Source organism: Dunckerocampus dactyliophorus, chromosome 3, assembly GCF_027744805.1.
Source record: "Dunckerocampus dactyliophorus isolate RoL2022-P2 chromosome 3, RoL_Ddac_1.1, whole genome shotgun sequence".
NCBI classification, from domain to species: Eukaryota; Metazoa; Chordata; class Actinopteri; order Syngnathiformes; family Syngnathidae; genus Dunckerocampus; species Dunckerocampus dactyliophorus.
Genome location: NC_072821.1, coordinates 39,480,948 through 39,500,805, shown reverse-complemented (window position 1 = coordinate 39,500,805; position 19,858 = coordinate 39,480,948). Strand labels below are relative to the sequence as shown.

Sequence of the window (19,858 nt, the reverse complement as noted above, 5' to 3'; positions counted from 1 at the left end):
TAGTTGACTTGTTTCCTTTTTTATTGTTTAAAACACCATTTTCACATCCAGTATTTTATGATTTTGTCCTGTTTTTCTGTTGTTGTATATTATCTTGTTGCCTAACCCTTTACTGTAAACCACCCCGCTACCTCAGTATACTTATGGTTTAAAATAAAAAAAAATGTATTAAATGTTTTGTATTATTTATGCTATGAAATGAAACACTACTTTATCAAATTGATCAGGGGTGTCACTGCAGGTTTTCTTTCCAGGTGGTCACTAGAGCAGGCGATTTTAATGATCAACACGTCCTTCCATTGGAGGGAAGGAGCTCATCAATTAAATCACCTGCTGTAGAAACTGGTTGTAAAAAAAACCTGCAATGTCTCGGCCCTCCATTGACACATTGACCCTAACACTAACTCTAACCCTAACTGCATTTGGTGAATGTGCAAATCAGTATCAGATTAGTATTACCATAAAATATAGTAAAAATGGGCATATTTCACACATGGTTGCAAATGGTGGTTGATCATGATAAATGGATTTAACTAGTGTGATTAATCTGATTAAAATGTGCATCATTTGACAGCCCTAATAAAAACCCAACCTGATGTGAGATTTTGTAGCTGGCGTATGCGCCTTCTGGAGACATGGCAAAAAGGACACGCACATATTAAGTGGTAAAGTGGAGTCATATGTTAGAAACAGGGCTGTCAAAGTTAACGCGGAAAGTTTCCATTAAAGGCGCAATTTTTTTTTTGACGCACGATTAATGTGCACATGTCCTGTTGTACCCTCAGCTGACGCCGTAGTTTGAGGAAGCAACAGTGACCGTGGAGCAGGACCAAATACTGAGCAGGAATGGAGAAAGAAAAGGGTGCTTTGATTGGTAAATTCAACTTCAAAGCCCTAGCAGTTGACACTGGCAACAAGACCAAAGTTATTGGTATCTACTGTCGCGGTGATTGGAATTGTCACGGACTACGTCGACGTCTACTTGCCAGAGAGAAGCGAGAAGGTACTGAAGGACTGCCGGTATTTTTTTCTATATTTTTATCTATACAGTAGACGCCCCTACAACTTAAATAATCCGTTCCGAGAACCTTTATCTTATAGGGTTTTTATGTTATACGAAGCGTAAAATACATGTAAATAGCCTAATTCGTTCCAAGATCTTCCCAAACTCACCCATTTGGCACTTCAAAATATTCAAAGTCCACCAAATATGGTGGGAAAATATAAGAAAACATTAGCATAAACATAGTAGAGTAACATTCCAATATAAAATAAGGTAATAAATAAGATTACTGTAAATGAATAAAACTGAAAAACAATCCTACCGTTCACCAGATGTCTTGATCAGGAGCACAATTGGAGGCAGGAAGGAGGAGGAGGGCTAGCCTGAGTCGAAACGCGACTCAAAGAGTCTAAGAGTCAGCTGGTCTCACAAACGCACACGCACTACACTATAATACTGTGTGCAAAATTTTAATTTGTACCTTAATTGTTTAAGAAAAAGCTTGTTCTTATTTAGAAAAAGCTTGTTCTTATTTATTTATTTAGTATTGTCATCATTATTATCATTATTATGAATGTTCTTTCTTTTTTGGGGGGGAGGGCTATCTTACCGTTATCTATTATGTGTTATCCTGACTATCACTGAAAACATGACATGGAATCCAGGAAGTGAACTACATGTACTGTACTAGATGTAGAATGGATGGGGGGTAGGATTAAATAAGCTTTGCTTCTTCCTACTCCTTTTGGACATGTGGAACTGTCAAAGAATGATTCACGAGATGTATTCCATTGTAACCTTCATGTTCACATAAACTAAACCAAACCAAACTAAGTTAGTTTCAGGTCGACTACGAAGAGGAAGGAAGTTGAAGGGAAAAGCCTGTCTCTCACACAAACTCACGTACGTGCTGTATAACTCAGCCAATGACATGAGAACGTAGGCGGTGCCCCGATAATCAGCCAATGAGATGAGAGCGTAGGCGGTGCCCCGATAATCAGCCAATGAGATGAGAGCGGAGGCGGTGCCCCGAAAATCAGCCAATGAGAGCGTGATGCGTCAGAAGGCGTCACCAAGTTGACCACATATTTGAGTTAGTCTGGTTTATGTTATGCAAGGTACTACTGTATTTATATTTTTCTAGGCATACGAGTTTCCCAACTAAAAAGTGTTTTTAGGGGGCTTTTGTCAATGTGAACATAGCTGAAGAGCTGGCAGCAATAATAATAATAATAATAATAATAATAGAATAAGTAATAAATACATCTTACCTTTATGCATTCCCACATAATATCAGCATTTGGGAGCAAATATGAGGTGAAAGAAAAAGGGTAAAAATACAGTAGTCTAGGGCTGCAGCTATCGAATATTTTAGTAATTGAGTATTCAGTAATTGGATTAATCGAGTAATGGGAAAAAAAAATTTTTGCTTAAAGAGCAATTATACATAAAACGAATCACTAAATAATGACCGAACAATTGGTTTAATTGTTTAGATAATCAAGCGTTTTATTTCTTCAATTCACATTGTCTGTAGGAACAAAGTGTATTTTATTTGGTCGCCAACGTTTTTGAGCCCAAGCTCTCTGGTCTTGGCCGTCCACCTGCGCAAGATCTATTATAAGTATATTTCTCTACAGTCAAACTTGTCTATAGCGGCCACTAGAGGGAGTCTGCAAAAGTGGCTGCTATAGACAGGTGGCCTCTATAGACAGGTTGTCATCCAGTTTGAATGTTGACCAGTAGAGGGAAAAAAAAGAAAAAAATAATAATAATGTTGACCAGTAGAGGGCACTGCGGACTGCGGATAAAAGTTGTACAGCACTACTAGGCATGTTATTATCATGGTTCATGGTTCATGGTTTTAATTCATCCTGAACATGCATATGAGTCAAACAGTAGCACATCACATAGTACAATTCACAATTTTGCATGTCCAAAAAGGAGTAGGAAGAAGCAAGGCTTATTTAATCCTAGCCCTCATCAGTTTCACATCAGTTGCAATACATTTATTCACCTCTTGTTCTTCCATGGTACTTTGTACCTTTGCCAAGGTTTTTACTTACTAAAAGGAAGCTAGAGGCTTAATAATAACTGATAGAATATATCCACGACCCACAGAACAAAGCTGTGCTAGTAATGTCTTACGCTTGTTTTTAATATTTTGCTTTTTATACGGCAGAGTGTCATTACAGCTTTAGTTCATCGGGAAGTGACGGTGGGCGTCCCGAGCAGGAGAGCTAGGCTCAGTGCTAGCTGTGAGTTTGGAGAGAGTTGGGAAGTGTGTTTATGTTGGCGTGGATGTAAAGTCCTGCAGTGTTCTCCGCTGTTAATAAAGCCATTAAAGTGCATCGGCGACGTGAGTCTCTCCTTCCCCACAACAAGCGGCATTACAGTATTGACACACATTGTGCACATTGTCTCACACCAGGAAATAAACGGTGTCACTTGTTACAAGCATTGCCTGGACAGCTATGTAGTGGGGCTTGTTTAACCTTTGCCTTGTGGGCAAGCAGGAAGGAGAGACGATGCTGAGAGATGTGTGTGTGTTCTGAGCTGCTGTCTGGTGGCCGCGTTCAAGAAATAAAGTTGGCAGAAGCAACAGGAGAAGTTTCCTTCTTTGCTTCGGAGCTGAATAACACTGACAAGTTAACAGACTAGTAGCGAACGGAAAAGAAGACGGCTTTTTTTGTGTCGAATACAGAAGATGAGGACTTTGATGGATTTGTGGATGAGGATTGATGAAAAATAACGTGAGTACATTCTAAAATACTTCAATTAAGTACAACCCAACTCAGTTTTGCTCCCTCTGCCGCATGCATGCTAGCGTATCTTTTTTTTTTATTGTAGCGTCTCTGGGAGCACGTCCTGTTCCCAGCCTACTTTGCGGTAATGTTTTGGCGCAAATGCTCTTAAAGTTACATGTTTGACCAGGAAATAGCAAGCTCAAAAGAAGACGGCTTTTTTATGTGGAACAACTGACAGTTTGTGTGGATCTTGTGAATGATTGTGACTGAGCTAGGACTCAGTTATCAAAGTCTACACACGACGGCTTCATTGATTGAAAAACAAAACTTTTTCGAAGCTTCTACTTGAGACGGTAATTTGGCCGCTATATGCGGTCAGATATTGACCAAGGGAAACAAAATTGGTGGCCGCTGGCCGCGTTGGACAGGTGACTGCTATACACAGGGTCTATAACATGTAAATTTGCTGCGGGTGATTTTTCAGTGGCTGCTATAGGCAGGTGGCCGTTCTATAAAGGTGGTCGCTAAGACAGGTTTGACTGTATTTATTTTGGAGAAAGGTTTTTAAAGTAAAGTCAAAAGTGGTAGTTACAGTATTTCAAGCCTTGTCTTTAAATACACAGCTTTCTGTACTTATTGGTTGTTGGCATCAACATTTCAGCCTTTTCTCATTTTGCCTTTTGCTCTATATTTACCATTTTTGCTGTTTTTAAAATGTATCTTGTTTCTTCAGTGATGCAATGACAAATGAGCCACGGTCCGCAGATGGCCCCTGGGCCGTACTTTGGCCACCCCTACTTTTGTGGATCTTCGTCAGGGTCGGGCTTGTGGCGTCGGCTCTATGAACAAAATACAACTCCTTCTGGCTCGTTGGCGTGCATGTTTCTTTGGAGATGCACATCTATGGAGTTATATTTGTGTCTTAATTTTGAGGTTGCAAAAGCAGATTTTAGAGGCACATTAGCGTGCAATAATTACTGTTGCGTTAGCTGAATTAAAGTATGAAGTCACATGACCATGGTAATAAAGTACCACACACTGGACAGTAGTCATAACGAAGAGAAAGCTAACGTTATGTTAGTAAGGTACATTAACCTTCATCTCACTGATTTGCGCTACGTTAGTGTTAGCTTGTCTCGGATCTTCCACTCCATTTGGGAGGAGATGATGCAACATATAAGATGTGTTGTTGTGGTATGTCAGTGCCGCGTTACATCAGATACGTCACGGTGCTCAACCTGCTGTTAGGCCACATTTTCTGTCTGTTTTTTACATTTTGTTTTCCATGCCTTTTGTTGCCTTGCCGCATTCTCTCGTGCCTTCAAACCTCCGCTTCTTTCATCGTCTGCGTGGGTGACGGAAGCAATGCCTCGAGGCAGAAAGAAATCCTTGATTATTTTTTGTAATGGAGGTACTTGAATAATAGGAGGAATGGTTGCACCGCTAGCATCAATTTGATAAAAAATGTAAAAACATGCTGACTAAAAATGGAAACATGTGCCTTGATATCTGACCACATTCTTTTTAGTTTTGCCATCGCACGTGCTGTCACTCAATCTTTGTGTCATCGGTTCCTCCAAATATGAGACTTTTACCAGCGTTCCTGTGAAAGTCTGCTTCTTCGTTCTCGTGGTCTTCCCACCAGCAGTGATTGACAATGGCAGCGGCCATGCTGACAATGCAAGCAAGGATCTTTAAAAAGGACGCCACATTCATGACTTACTTTGCATTCACCTTCCATGATGAAGTGGAGCTGTGGAAAGGGCATACCTTGAGGTGGAGTTGCATACACACTCTTGGAATCTGTCAACTTTTCATAGGCCACAATATTTTGTCCGTACGTACATTTTGGGTAGATGAAGCCTGTGGTCTGCCAGAGAATAACAGCAGGAGGGAATTCAGTGTTGCCAACTGAGTGAGTCAAAAAAGCCACTAGTGACAAATCTGTCAACGTTTTCTAGTCACTTTTGTCGACTTGAACGTGAAAGAATGTCCTGCTGTGACCCCTCTACCAGTGTCCAATCAAATGTCACTATGTCACTCGTTGCATTCATCTGTTTTAGCAGCGCGAGTGAAAACATGACACAGAAGAAAAAGGCAGACTTCCATTCAGACTTGTGGCTTTACCTGACCCTGCAGAACTGGATTCTAGACTTTGGAAGACCTATTGTCATGGTAAGGAATGCTGAGTCCACATTGACGTGATTGATGTTTGCTGAAATGTCGATGAAGCAAAAAGCACCAGCATTTTTTTGCTAAACATTACTGTAGATCATGCTTCCACTCCAGTGGTTCCCCCTGAATAAACCTAGCGCTGGAGACTATTTCCACATGGCTTACAATGTGATAACACCATTCCTTATGCTCAGGGTAAGTGTGAACACTCTGTCTTCACAAAATAAAGATGCATCTGGAAAGTGTGAGTAAATGTTTGGATTTAAAACCATCTGAGATGCCACCTGGATGTGGATATTGTGTAATACAATCTGTTGTCACTTTTCCGTTGAGTTGATTGAGCGCAGTCCAAGGGCGCTGCCTGGCTCAGCAGTCTACCTGTGCATCATCACTTTTGTCATGGGAGCCAGCATTCACCTGGTGGGAGACTCCATCAACCACAGACTCATCCTGAGTGGCTACCAGCTCCATCTGTCAGTCCGAGACAATCCCATCATGAGAGAACTCCAGCCTGCCACACTGGTAAGGAGGATTATTCCTGGATGACCACGTGTGGCAGCAAAATGCACACCGTGTGTCTGTGTTCCACTAGTCCTGTCGGGTGGGGGTGATACAACATTTTCCACCGTGGCCCACACCTAGAAAAATGGAAGGATTGGCCATTTTGATACATTTCGTGCAGTAAAGATACTACAACCAATCCGATATACATTGCTACAGTATATTCGAGATAGTAATCTCCGAGAGAAATTCACATAAATTCCCATAAAATATGGACATCTTAGCTTTGTGTTATTCCATGAATTCATAAGGTATTTCCGGCGTTTCACCTTTCAGCCTTATTCCAAAATGGCATACATTCTTTTTTTCACTCAAAATTGGAAATATAATACCCCAGAATAACAACATGAAAAAAGTTTGGGGGGTTCTTTTGCAAATGAAAGAAGGAAGAACTCACATGTGCATAATAAGTATTCACAGTCATGAAGCTAAATTGAGCTTGGGTGTGATCTACTTCCACTTATCATGCTTGAGCTCTTTCTCCACCTTCACCTGAAACCACCTGCGGTAAATTCATTTGATTGGGAATGATTCGGAAAGGCACGCGCTGTCTATACAAGGTCTCACAGTTGACTGTGTTTCCTACAGGACTGTAATCTATTTGTGGTGGTGTGGGTAAATTACATTGTCCTCTAATTTGCATGTCAATGAAACGGACGCTGTAGGAGAGAGGAATAGCGAAGTGGAAGACAAAATGAGCACAGAACAGATGCAACAAATAGGTTTAAAACTACAAATGTCTTGTTTTTTTTGTTTTTTTAATGTCACAAACATCACAGAGCCACCTGTGAGTGCTTTCACATGAGGGAGGGAGCGCCTGCTACTCGTGGAGAAGAGCGATATCTGCTTTTAATAAGATGCACATTTCAGAGTGGCCTTTTATTGTGGGCAGTCTAAGGCCCACCTGTACACCAATCATGGCGTCTAATCAGCATGTTGATATGCACACCTGTGAGGTGGGATGGATGATCTCAGCAAAGGAGAAGTGCTCACTATCACACATTTAGACACATTTGTCAACAATATTGGAGAGAAATGCTGATATCGTGGATGTGGAACAAGTTTTAGATCTTTGAGTTTATCTCATAAAAAATGGGAGCAAAAACAAAAGTGTTGCGTTTATATTTTTGTTGAGTATAAAATGGATTATGGAAAGAAAATAGCACTTGAATAAATCATTTCCTTAACAGGAAGGCTTAACATGTAGCGAACGACACGATGATTGTACACCATTTTTAGCTGTTTTGTTTATATTTACTTTGCCCACCAAACCCCTCAGTAGGCGTTGACTGTCGGGTGAAGGCTCCGCAGTTGGGGAAATGGACATAAGAAACCATCACTTTTGTGCCTTCATTCATATTTTGTTTGCTTACTTACGATGCTAACATGTGCTAACGCTAACCTGGCCTCTGTCTATCAACTCTCTAGTAGCCCTGCCTCCAGCTACCGGGACAAAGAGGCTGAGAGGAGGGTTGACTGTTCTGGTCATTCCAATATAGAATCAGCGCACACACACAGATGCAGAGTGAAGGGAAGTTCATTGTTTAGTAATATATATTTTAGTTACAAATTGCACAACACCGTTGGCTTTATGGAAGACACACAAAGATGTACAAAGTGCGTAAGTTTGTCTTGTAAGCTGGAAAAAACGTAAGCCCATGTAGAGTTTGTGTGACACATGACAAAAAACCTCTGCGACCAGTCTGCGCCTCACAAATCACCCTCTGTGCTTTTCTTGTGCTTTTTTGCTCGTAGACGGGCCGTATAGGAGCCCGTACGGCTGGTTGTGACCTAGGCTTAAGCGCATCAACGTTTCATCATCACACATTTGCCAGTTTGAGGACTTTCACTGCACACACGTAAATCCCAGTAATGTTTATAAATAAATCAGTCTGGGTTATTTTCATAAGCACTCACTTCAAAGTGAAAATGGGATTTTTAGTAAACGCCAAATACAATGAAAAGAACCAATCATCTAACCAAATGTTTGCCACATTTGAATACAAACAGTACATACTCCCCCTGGCTGATACTACCAAATAACACACACACACACACACAAGCTGATGCACTGAATGAAAAGCTAGCAAGGGAAATGAAAACATATCAAGTAAAACAACAGCAAGTGCATACTGCCAGTAAGGATGAAACAATGATCAGCACTGTGAAGAAAAAGGGTGAGGAGCCCTGTAATAGATAGGAAAACCACACATTGGGGAGTAGACACCAAGCAGAAAGAGTGGTAGGTGTCACTGTTCACCAAGGAAGACGGCACGACACTGCATAGTCTACATTTGTCAAGCCTTCTAGTAACTCAAGTCATTGAAGATGAATGTTTTATAATCCTTCTTTTATTTCCAGATTGACTCCTTTGAATTGCTGTATTATTATGATGAACACCTGGGACATTTAATGTGGTATGTTCAAGAGTTTTATTGTCATATTCACAGTAAAATAATACAAATAATAAATAATACAAATAAATAAATAAAGTGCTATGAGTGTGTGCGTGTGTTGCGTGCGGCGTGTGTGAGTGATTCGTTGAGAAGCCTGATGGCCTGTGGGTAAAAGCTGTTTGCCAGCCTTGTGGTCCTGGACTTCAAACTCCTGTAGCGTCTGCCTGACGGTAGGAGTGTGAATAATGAGTGTTGTGGATGTGTGCTGTCCTTGATGAGGTTGTGTGTTCTTCGTAGGACTCTAGTTTTATAAATGTCTTGCAGTGAGGGGAGGGCTGCCCCAACAATGTTCTGTGAGGTCTTGATCACCCGCTGGAGTGCCTTCCTATCTCGTGTTGTACAGTTACCGTACCAAACAGTGATGGAGGCGGTAAGGACACTTTCGATAGTGCATCTGTAGAAGCAACTCAGGATTGTGGTGGGCATGCCAAATTTCCTCAGTCTCCTCAGGAAGTACAGTCTCCTTTGGGACTTCTTCAGAATTTGTTGGGTGTTGTGAGACCAGGTGAGGTCCTCGCTGATGTGTGTGCCAAGGAACTTGAAGGTTTTCACCCTTTCCACCTCAGTCAGTCTCATCAATAAACAGGGGTCTATGCGGCTCCTTTTCCCTTGTTCTTGGGTCAATGATCATCTCTTTAGTCTTATCTGTATTGAGAAGGAGATTGTTATCACGACACCAAGCTATGAGGTCTACCACCTCTCTTCTGTATGATGTTTCAACACCACCAGTGATCAGTCCGATGACTGTAGTGTCATGCGTAAATTTAATGATGCTGGTGTTGTTCTGGGAGGCCACGCAATCATAGGTGAAGAGTGTGTAGAGGAGCGGACTCAGCACACACCCCTGTGGGGTCCCAGTGCTCACAATTCTTGAGCTGGATGTGCGATTGTGGACTCTGACTGACTGGGGCCTGCCTGTTAGAAAGTTAAACACCCAGTTACAAGGAGGGGTGACAGGCCAAGTATGAGGAGCTTATTTGTGAGTTTGTGGGGGCTGACTGTATTAAAAGCAGAGCTATAGTCTATAAATGGCATTCTGACATATGTGTCCTGGCCCTGTAGGTGAGAAAGGGCTGTGTGGATGGCAGTGTTGACTGCATCATCCGTGGACCGGTTCTGGCGGGATGCAAACTGTAGAGGGTCCACAGTGGCCGGGATGCTCTTTTTGATGTGGGTCATGACTATTCTGTCAAAGCACTTCTTTACAATAGGAGTGAGTGCTATAGGGCGATAGTCATTCAAGCAGGTCACGTTGCTCTTCTTGGGTACGGGCACTATGGTGGTGGACTTAAAGCAGGTCGGTACAGATGCTTGTGCAAGCGACAGGTTAAATATGTCAGCAAGCACATCAGCCAGCTCTCATGAGCAAACCCGAAGTGCACGTCCTGAGATGTTGTCTGGGCCTGCTGCTTTTCGTGGGTTTGTTTTGTTCAGAACCCTGCGCACATGAGGTGATGTCACCATGAGAGGTGAGTCCTGTGTGCTCCCCAGGTTCAGCCACCCTCTCTGCTCATCAGCAGTTTGGGTGTCAAAGCGGGCATAGAACTCGTTCAGCTCATCTGGAAGTGTGGTTTGGCTGGACGTGGCTACGCTACTCCGCTGTCGATAGTCTGTGATGTGCTGGAGCCCCGCCCACATGCGCCGAGGGTCTGAGGTGGAATAGTAGCCCTCCAGCTTCTGTCTGTACTGCCTTTTGGCCTCTCGTATGGACCTCCTCAGGTCATATCTGGCCTTTTTGTAGTCATCAGCGGTGCCCATGACAAATGCAGTCCAACGAGCACGTAGCTTAGCCCTTACATCACAGTTCATCCACGGTTTTTGATTGGGGTATTTTCTGTAATACTTGGTGGTGGTAACAGTCTCTATACATGTGCTAATGTAGCCACTAACAGCAGACGCGTATTCATCCAAATCAACAGTACAATCTTCCCTCCCCGCTGCAGTTTTAAACACATCCCAGTTTGTGCAGCCAAAGCAGTCCTGAAGTACTTGATCAGTTTCTTCATTCCACACTTTAACAGCTGTACTTACAGGGGGAGCTTGTTTAAGAAGTTGTCTGTATGTTGGATAAAGGAATATGGAGATGTGGTCAGCCTTTCCAAAGTGGAACAGCCTTCAAAGCACCTTTCATGTTGCAGTAGACTTGGTCCAGGATGTTATTTTCCCTTGTGGGAAAGCTTACATGCTGGTAATATTTGGGGAGGACAGTCCTGAGGTTACAGTGGTTGAAATCGCCAGATATAATGAATACAGTGTCTGGGTGTTTGGTCTCGTGTTTATCAATGATGTCATGCAGGAGGCCTAGTGCGTTAGCGGTGTTAGCTCGTGGTGGAATGTAAACAGCAGTTAAGTACACAGCGCTAAACTCACGAGGCAAATAAAAAGGTCTGCATTTCACCATCAGCAGCTCAATGTCCTGCGAGCAGTGCTTTTCCATCGTCTGTACGTCTATGCACCACCGTTTGTTTACGTAAACACAGACGCCGCCACCTCTGTGTTTACCAGACGCTAAAGTCCGATCTCCATGGTAAGCAGCAAATGTTTCGAACTGGATCGCTGAGTCCGGTATATCCTCCGTCAGCCAGGTTTCTGTGAAGGTGAGCATACAGCATTCCCTGATCTCACGTTGAGCTGTAATCCTTGCTCTTAGTTCGTTCATCTTGTTTTCAAGAGAGCGGACGTTGGCTAGCAGCAGGCTTGGTAGCGGTGGCCTAGTTGCTCTAGCTTTTAGCCTAGCATGCAGGCCGGCCCGCTTGCCCTTTTTCCGCCTCAGATGCTTTGCTCGCCGGGTATTCAGCTCATCAGGCCTGCAGGCTGCTGCGTTCTCCCGGCGCAGAAGAAAGCCAAAGTCTGTGAGGCTGAATGAAAGTTCATGATGAACCCTGCCGATGTTCAAGAGTGTCTCTCTGTTGTAATGTAGTGCGTGAGTGCGTTGAATGTCCAAAATGAACAATAAAATAGAAAAAAAATGGAGAGTGAGACAGAGATGTCTGCCACGGAGGGCGCCATCTTTGATATCATGATAATCATGTGTACGCTAACCCCCTAACCCTAATGTACAGGAGGTCCTCAGTCTACGTATCAGTTCCGTTTCTACAACAGTGCAAGTAGAATTTTAGTCTAAGTTGGAAGTTCTCCCGAAGTTATACCCAAATTAACGCCTAAGTCACTGTACACAAAACACATGAAGGACATGCTGTATGAAATCCAGTCATAATAATAGGAAATACTACAATTAGGCCCTAATAAAAAAGACAGCAACTCATTACTTTTATCCTCGTGGTTGGCTTGTCCACTGAAAGGGGCGTTGCAACAGAGGGAGAGACGGGCTTACTGTCCATTTTATAGGAGCAGATCCTTTCACATGTTCAAGGATAGGGTTGGCTATCGTTTAATTATGTCATACCAGCGCCATTTGGTACTTTTGAAACGGTGCTCGAACCAGTACTTTAAAAAACAACACAAAAAAGTATCTATTTTTTGTTTTCTTTCATATGCGGGGTGTTTTTGTAGCACCATCTGAGGCACTGAATGAAAATCTAGCTACCTTATGTAAAACAGCAAAGAAGAAAGTGCATACTGCCAACCAAGTAGCTGCCACTCTTGCGCAACACTGTATAGCCTAGTCAACATGTATGAAGCATGCTAGTAATTCAAGTCAAGTCACTGGAGATAAATTTTTTATAATCTTTTTGATCTCTCATATATTAACATGAGTCAGAAGTCTGTAAAAAGACTTCTATGACATGCAAGTTGAACAATTGAAATTATAAATAAATAACATGAGTGAAGTGATAAATTCACCAATGTAAAACATTATTCACACTATAAAAGTCAAAGCAAAAGCAGAAGCAATACAAAACACAGGGAAGGAAGGAAAACAAATATTTGATGATACTTAAGTCATTCTGCTCAAGTCATGTCTAGTCAAACTTTATTTCTATAGCACATTTACCAAAAGTGGTGCACAAGCCATATGAGAGAATGATGATAAACCATAAAAACAATCAATAAATATGGCAGGAATTGATCACTGACAGACAGTTGAGGTGATGTTAGACGACCAGTACAACCGTGTTTGCTACTTGCAATACTCATTTATTCAGTTACTTCCACGATATCACCTTCAAGCATGTGTTGCGGGTGGCTGAGTTGTATCTTTTCGGGCCAAGTACAAGCAAACAGCCTTTTGGCAGCATTTCAGCTAGATGCTCGCAGTCATCCGTGCAGGTGAAAAACTACCATTGCCACAGTGGACTTCATGTTTGCCTCAACAGTAAATATTCATTTGGTGCTAATATCTGCTTAGTTTTACCATCTGCATCTGTGCCATGATGGCATCCCTATTCAGTCTTTATCCTTGATGATGGCCGTGACAGTGGAAAGGTTATTTATACCTGTGCTTCTCACGTAGGAAGATGTTATCTTAGCTACTTGTATTCATGTGTTTTCATTGCGCTGGTGCCAGCAACAGTACACGTGGCAACGCTAGGACCGCCTGTAATATCTGTCTGTTGTCTGTGTTGAAAAATGTGCAAGAGAGAAGAGCACTAAGAAAGAACTGGGGGCGCTCAGCGATCAGTAAAGCAGGGTGTAACCTTGAGTCACCTTGGTAAATGAGATTTGCAGGATAGATGTACAGTATCCTACGGCTGTGAATAAATAAAGTGTAAATGATGAGACAGCATGAATGATGGAATTGTTCCTTTTAGGAAGGAAGGAAAAACCTCAATGTGCTTCATAATAGTGTGTGTCTTGTTTTAGGTACATTCCCTTCTTCACCATTCTCTTCATTTACTTCACTGGATGTTTCACTGAGATGAAGGAGCAGAAGAAGATTCCGGTGTCAGGCCAGCTGCTACTTGCACCAAGCGCACTCTATTATTGGTCAGTAGTCTCCTCAAGTTATTGGAAAAAGAACACACATGGATTGTTTATTGTGCTTTTGCCACTAGTAGAGAATATGTGTCAAGGAGGCCTGTCACCATAATAGGTAAATCAATTAATCGAACGATTAAAAAAAAAAAAAACGGGTAATTATGAGCCCTCAATAAGTTGACACGTGCACGTATGCGTGTGTTTCATCTGCTGGTCTCTCTGTGCCACACAGGCTGGATGACAAGAGGCTTCATCCTGCATCTGTCTGTGCATTCCTTCTACAGTGGAATGAATGGAGAGAGTGGACGCTCTTGTCAGCTATTCAGCCTCTTTGTGGAGGCAGGGCTGCTAGTGAGCGGACCCCACTGATCTGTACTAATAAATCTGGATAGCTCATTGGTCAATGACTTGGGAAGCCACGCGGCCGTCATATTACCACTCCCAATAAAACACTTCTCAGACAATGACTGATGTGAGAACTTGTGAGTTGTTAAGTGTGTTGTTAGTTTGTTAGCCACTCACACTAAATGCAAGGTTAGTCTTCAGACTAACCTTGCACAACAGGTGTGCTTGAGCTTAGTCATCAGGACTCGGGTATGATCATTTTTAAACATTCTGTCCATAACCTACCATACCTGAGTCATAACGGCTTTACATGGAGGGCCGTGGGGGATATGTAAACAAACAACCACCACTAGACTACTAAATCATTTGCGGTTGCTTGCAAATATTAAAAAATATGTTGGTTTTTTTTGTTGTTTACCCGAATTTCAAATGAACCCCCATATGGAGACAATGTTGATATATTATTACATATTATATTACATATTATTCCTGTGGTTTTTGTTCAAATATATTTCTATATCAGAAAAGAGATTATTTCTATTTCATAACACAAACAAAAAAAATCATCAAAATGTGAAATGATTTTAAAACTTGTCTCTTTTATGATCCATATTTTGTACAGACGAGAGCATAGTGAATTGTATGAAAGTAAGAATAAAAAGTAAAGGATCATGACCATGGATTTTAGTGGAAAAAAGGGATGGGATATGCAGTTCAAATGAAAATCTCTTTCTAGAGGAGTAAAACTATCATTGCTATAGGGGAGTGCTGAGCCAGGGTGCACAGTAGAATTTAGTCCCAAAGGCAATGAGAATTGGAAGGGGAAAAAAGTACATTTAATATAACCAAAAGATAGAGAATAACGTATCAAATGGTTTTTAAGGGACCAAGGTTGCGTTACTTGAAGGAATGGGAGAATCTCCCCGCTTTTTAATGTCAAATATAGATGTTCTGTTAGCCTCTTCATCTGCTTTGTACACTATGTACGCTGTGCCAATGTAGTCTGCTACGTACGACATGTGAGTGCTAAGGTGGCCTCTCTGTGGCTTCAGCGGCTTGCATGGCTGCGTGCGACGTATGAGCTATCCAGATTTAAATTTTTCAACAAATTAGCTTGGTGAGAAAGTGTATGCTAACATGAATGAAGGCACAGAAACGATGGTTTCTAAGGCCAGCGCAGCAGCCCCAGTGAGGGAATATTTGGGTTTTAAACAGAAGGAACCAGGTGAGCACATTAGTTCAAGAGTAGTGAAAAGGGGAACACGACCAACTTACGCTGAGACACAACGCAACGAAAACAATCCTCGTAGTCCCCTGGAACATTCTGTGGGAACTGCACCACCTTGGGAGAAAGTGCCAGCCAGGCTTTGTGCTTCACAAGTCTGCCACCCCCCTGCGTCTACAAGTATGTTATCCTGCGAAGCAACATCTCCTCCCACAGCAGGAACTCTGGCACATTAGCCAGGTCAGAGGGACGCGGTTTGTTTGGCTCCCTGTACTCTTGTTTCGCACAGGCGGCCACAATGTCCTGGATTTTATGTAATTCATGGCGATCGTACACCAGCGGAGAGTCCACGGTCCTCACAACAAACCATAAGACCAAGATGAACCATCACAGTGAGCTGAGGGAAGCCAGACACACCGGCTTATGTTATGCCATATAATTCATGAAAAAATGGTCTCCAACATGCAGATCAAATCCATTATCAAGCATCATTTGTAAAAATGTGCTATTGTGACAGGCCCAGTGTCAAGTAAAAGTCAAACATTTTCTATCATCATGAACACAAGTTGGGCAAGCAGAAGCTGCAAATGCCACACCTTGCATTCTGGATGTCTGAGCTTCACGCCTCTCCTGACATGATTTACTTTTTTGTTTCTACAAGGTACTTGGTCACTGAAGGACAGATCACTGGACTCTTCCTTGTCACCTTCTTTGCAATGGTAGCCATGGTGATTCAGCAAAGGTATAAAGGCTTCAGCCCAGACAGCAATGGCCTTTTCTTGTTCTACACTTTCTGTCTTACTGGGCTTTTGGTGACGCTCTGGGTCGTCTGTCTATGGAATGACCCTGTGTTGCGCAACAAGTACCCTGGCTTAATGTATGTGCCAGAACCCTGGGCCTACTATACATTGCATATTAAAAAAATCCACTGAATCCCTGCCGTCAGCTTTGTACATCTATCCATTAAAACAGCTTGAAATGCAACAAAATGGAGAGCAGTGAAGCATACAGGTCTATTTAGGAGACGTGGCTGTGCTACAGTGGCTAATAAACAACTCTTGAGTGACCATGGATGTTGACTCGCTCCCTCGGGCCTCCAAGGGTACATTGATATCACCAAGTTCACTTCAGCTTTTTGGAGAACTGGAGCAACACTTATGATGGTAGCAAGGATTTCCCAGAGGGCACGTGCCTAGAGGAAGTCAACGAGGACAACTCAAACTGCTATTGGAATGCAGCCCAAAACGACGAGTCGTAGTGTGTGACAAAATAGTCTCGAACAGCACGAAATAACATATTAGTATAGGGTTAGGGTTAACCCTAACAAATTCAAAGAAATGGTTTTTGGCACACTGTGAGCCTATCAGTCCACCCCCACACACAAAGTGTAGTTTAAAAAAGCGTCTTTGTTATCTACATCCGTGGCTAAAATTTTTGCCCCGCCCCTTTCACCGCTCTGCAATATCAGTGTGGAAATAAGCAGGCTAGCAAACACAAGTCCTAATATTTCACTTTTACTATGCTACTAACTAAAACCTGCTGGCTGTTTGGATGAGTCGAACATTTTTATGACATCTTAAGACTTTAACGCACCTGTACTAAGTCACCGCTAGAGGCAGCAAACATCGCAGACGACAACCACGAAGAAGAACATCTCTTAAGCAAGGACCCAGCGTCACCGTAAAGTCAGCGTTTTGTTTTTTTGTCGCTTTGCAGAATACTTTTATTTCACCAGTATTTTTCTTTTGTTTATTTTTCATAGGCTAAACGTCAGAGCTTACTGCAGTCTCGTCTCGGTGCACTTTGAAAGCTTCCCGAGCTAGCTTAGCCTGCTAGCTGCTACAACTCGGAAGTCAGCGACAAATGCTAAGTGTAGTGATTGTGTGAAAATGTGTAAAGTCCAAATGCTGAGAGCGTTGGTGAACCAGCGGCTGACTGCGGCTGTGGAAGAAATATTTGTAGTGTTAGAAAGAACGATAGCAGAGTACGAGGAGGAACTTTCTCGAACAAGAGAGGAGAACGAGCGACAACGTCAGCTGCTGGACGCTGTAATCAAGAGAGCTCAAACTGAGTCACACACAGCAGGTTTGTTCACTTCTTACTGTCATATGTTTACTAACTTATTACATTATTATTAATACCAATGCTCCATTTATTCTATAACATGATACATTCCTGCAGCTCGCGGGTGTCCTGCAACATATACTCTTATTCCTATTTAGAATAAATGGACTTTTCCAAAGCATCTTTGTTTGTCTTTGTGTGTGCGCTACAGACTTACGTGAAGAAGATGTTCCTCCTGAGCAGCCCCCCCACATTAAAGAGGAGGAGGAAACGTGGACTCAGGAGGAGGCTGACACGTTTCCAGTTACTCGTGTGATTGTGAAGAGCGAAGATGACGAAGATGAAGCGCCGCTTGATCACAGCGAGGAGACGAGAAGATCAGAAGCAGACACCTTCATAGCGCCGCTCTCAGATAGCGACGACACGTCACTCATGCCTGAGACTGATGATGAAGACGCTGAAGCTGACATGACACGTCACACGGACAGCAAACACTTCAAATGCACTCACTGTGACAAAACGTTTGTCTACAAGCGGAATTTGAAGAGACACATGAGGTGTCACAATGAAGACAAACACTTTAAGTGTTGTCAGTGTGATAAAAGTTTTGACGACAAGGCACACCTTGCAAGACATGTGAGAAGTCACACGGGAGAAAAACCTTTCAGCTGCTCGGTTTGTGGCGAGAGGTTCACCCTTAAAGGCAATTTGATGAGACACACCAAAAGGCACAGCGGAGAAAAAAGCTTCTCATGTTCCGTTTGTTGTCAGTCATTTTCTTCTAAATCTAATTTGATGGCCCATAGCAGGACACACACAGGAGAGAAACCCTTTTCCTGTTCCTTCTGCAATGCAAGCTTTAGTGGTCGTCCAGCTTTGGCTCAACACACGAGAACACACACTGGTGAGAAACCTTTTTCCTGCTCCGTCTGTAGTAAAAGGTTCTCTCAAAGGGCGCATTTGACAGCGCACACGAGAACGCACACTGGAGAGAGACCGTTTTTTTGTTCAGTGTGCAACATGACTTTTGGTGTCAGTTCGACGCTGATTCAGCACATGAAAACGCACACCAACGACAAGCCGTTTTCCTGCTCCGTTTGTAGCAAAACCTTCTCTCGAAAGAGAAGTTTGACAGCACACACGAGAACACACACTGGAGAGAAACTGTTTTCATGCTCTGTGTGTCACGAGAGCTTTAGTGCTCGGTCGACTTTGGTTAACCACAAGAGAACGCACACGGGTGAGAAACCGTTCTCCTGCTCGTTCTGCGGGAACAAATTCTCTCAAAAGGCCCATATAGTAACGCACATGCGCACGCACACTGGAGAAAAACCCTTCTCCTGCACAGTGTGCGGTCAAACATTCTCTCTAAAAGGCACCCTGATGAAACACACAAGGAAACACACTGGAGAAAAGCCATTTTCCTGTTCAGTCTGTCACTTAAATTTTGGTGTCAGTTCCACTCTGATTCGTCACATGAGAACACACACCGGTGAGAAACCTTTTGCGTGCTCAGTTTGCGGCAAAACGTTCTCTCTGAAAAGCACTCTGGTGATACACGCAAGGAAACACACTGGAGAGAAAGCCTTCAGTTGCAATGTGTGTCATGATAAATTCTCTTCCAAGAGTCAGCTGAACAAACACGCGTGTGCTGGTCAGAGCAGCAGCAGTCGAGCACTTTTTACTGCCTAGGGATGACTTTTTATTGTGTTGTGCATGCGCTTTCGTGGCTGACGCTCGTAACCAACACTTCCTCTAGTGATGAACATGTCTTACCCAAGGGCACACGTGACATCAAATAAAACACAAGTCCTCACAGTGTGAGTGTGCTATTCATCCGTTCATTTTCATCCACTCATCCAGCAAGACTGGCCTGACACTTCCGCTTCCACCAGGGGACGCTGAGTTTTAGTAGCATCATATTATTAAAAATATAGTCAAGCGACGTAATATAGTCATAATATTATGACAATCAAAACAGCAAATCAAGTAAATTCTGGAAAATTCTGTTGTGGAAAACGTTACAGTGTGACGAGAATAAAATCAAAATACAGAAATCAAGTCAGAAAATTGCAAAAACAAGCAGAGATGAAAAAACAGCTGCAATTTTATGAGAATGAATCATATTCTAACGAGAAAAAACTCGTTAAAAAATTTTACAGACAAACTCAACATATTATGAGGAAATTGTCATTTTAGTATCATAGAGATTAAATATTGAATAATTTTTTAAATGTTTTTTAAAGTCGTAGTCTGATGAGAAACAAACAAAATAAAGTTTTAATTTTTGAAAAATTACTTTGGGCAAAAAGTTATGTTACCAGAATAATGTCATAAACTTGTCAAATATGAAAGAAAACATGTTCTTTTAAACGTCATATTATGAGAAACAAAAAATGTAATT

General features: G+C 42.4%; 2 protein-coding genes across 6 annotated transcripts in view; both read left to right on the top strand.

The window, feature by feature from the left end:
- Positions 1-17,291, top strand: part of cln6a (CLN6 transmembrane ER protein a) — an 18,386-nt gene extending 1,095 nt beyond the window's left edge. The window contains exons 2-8 of one of the 5 annotated variants that reach the window (XM_054771339.1): positions 5,814-5,925; positions 6,022-6,120; positions 6,259-6,447; positions 8,848-8,903; positions 13,707-13,829; positions 16,052-16,132; positions 17,153-17,291. In XM_054771339.1, coding sequence (XP_054627314.1) covers positions 5,814-5,925; positions 6,022-6,120; positions 6,259-6,447; positions 8,848-8,903; positions 13,707-13,829; positions 16,052-16,132; positions 17,153-17,213 — 721 coding nt within the window. In that variant the 3' untranslated portion in view covers positions 17,214-17,291. The other 4 variants (XM_054771337.1, XM_054771335.1, XM_054771334.1 and 1 more) reach the window with 4 other exon arrangements.
- LOC129178777 (gastrula zinc finger protein XlCGF57.1-like) lies at positions 17,280-19,460 on the top strand. The gene is made up of 2 exons (XM_054771332.1): positions 17,280-17,475; positions 17,666-19,460. Exons 1-2 carry the CDS (start codon positions 17,280-17,282, stop codon positions 19,144-19,146), a joined length of 1,677 nt encoding a protein of 558 aa, XP_054627307.1. The 3' UTR covers positions 19,147-19,460.
- The last annotated feature ends 398 nt before the right edge of the window (positions 19,461-19,858 follow it).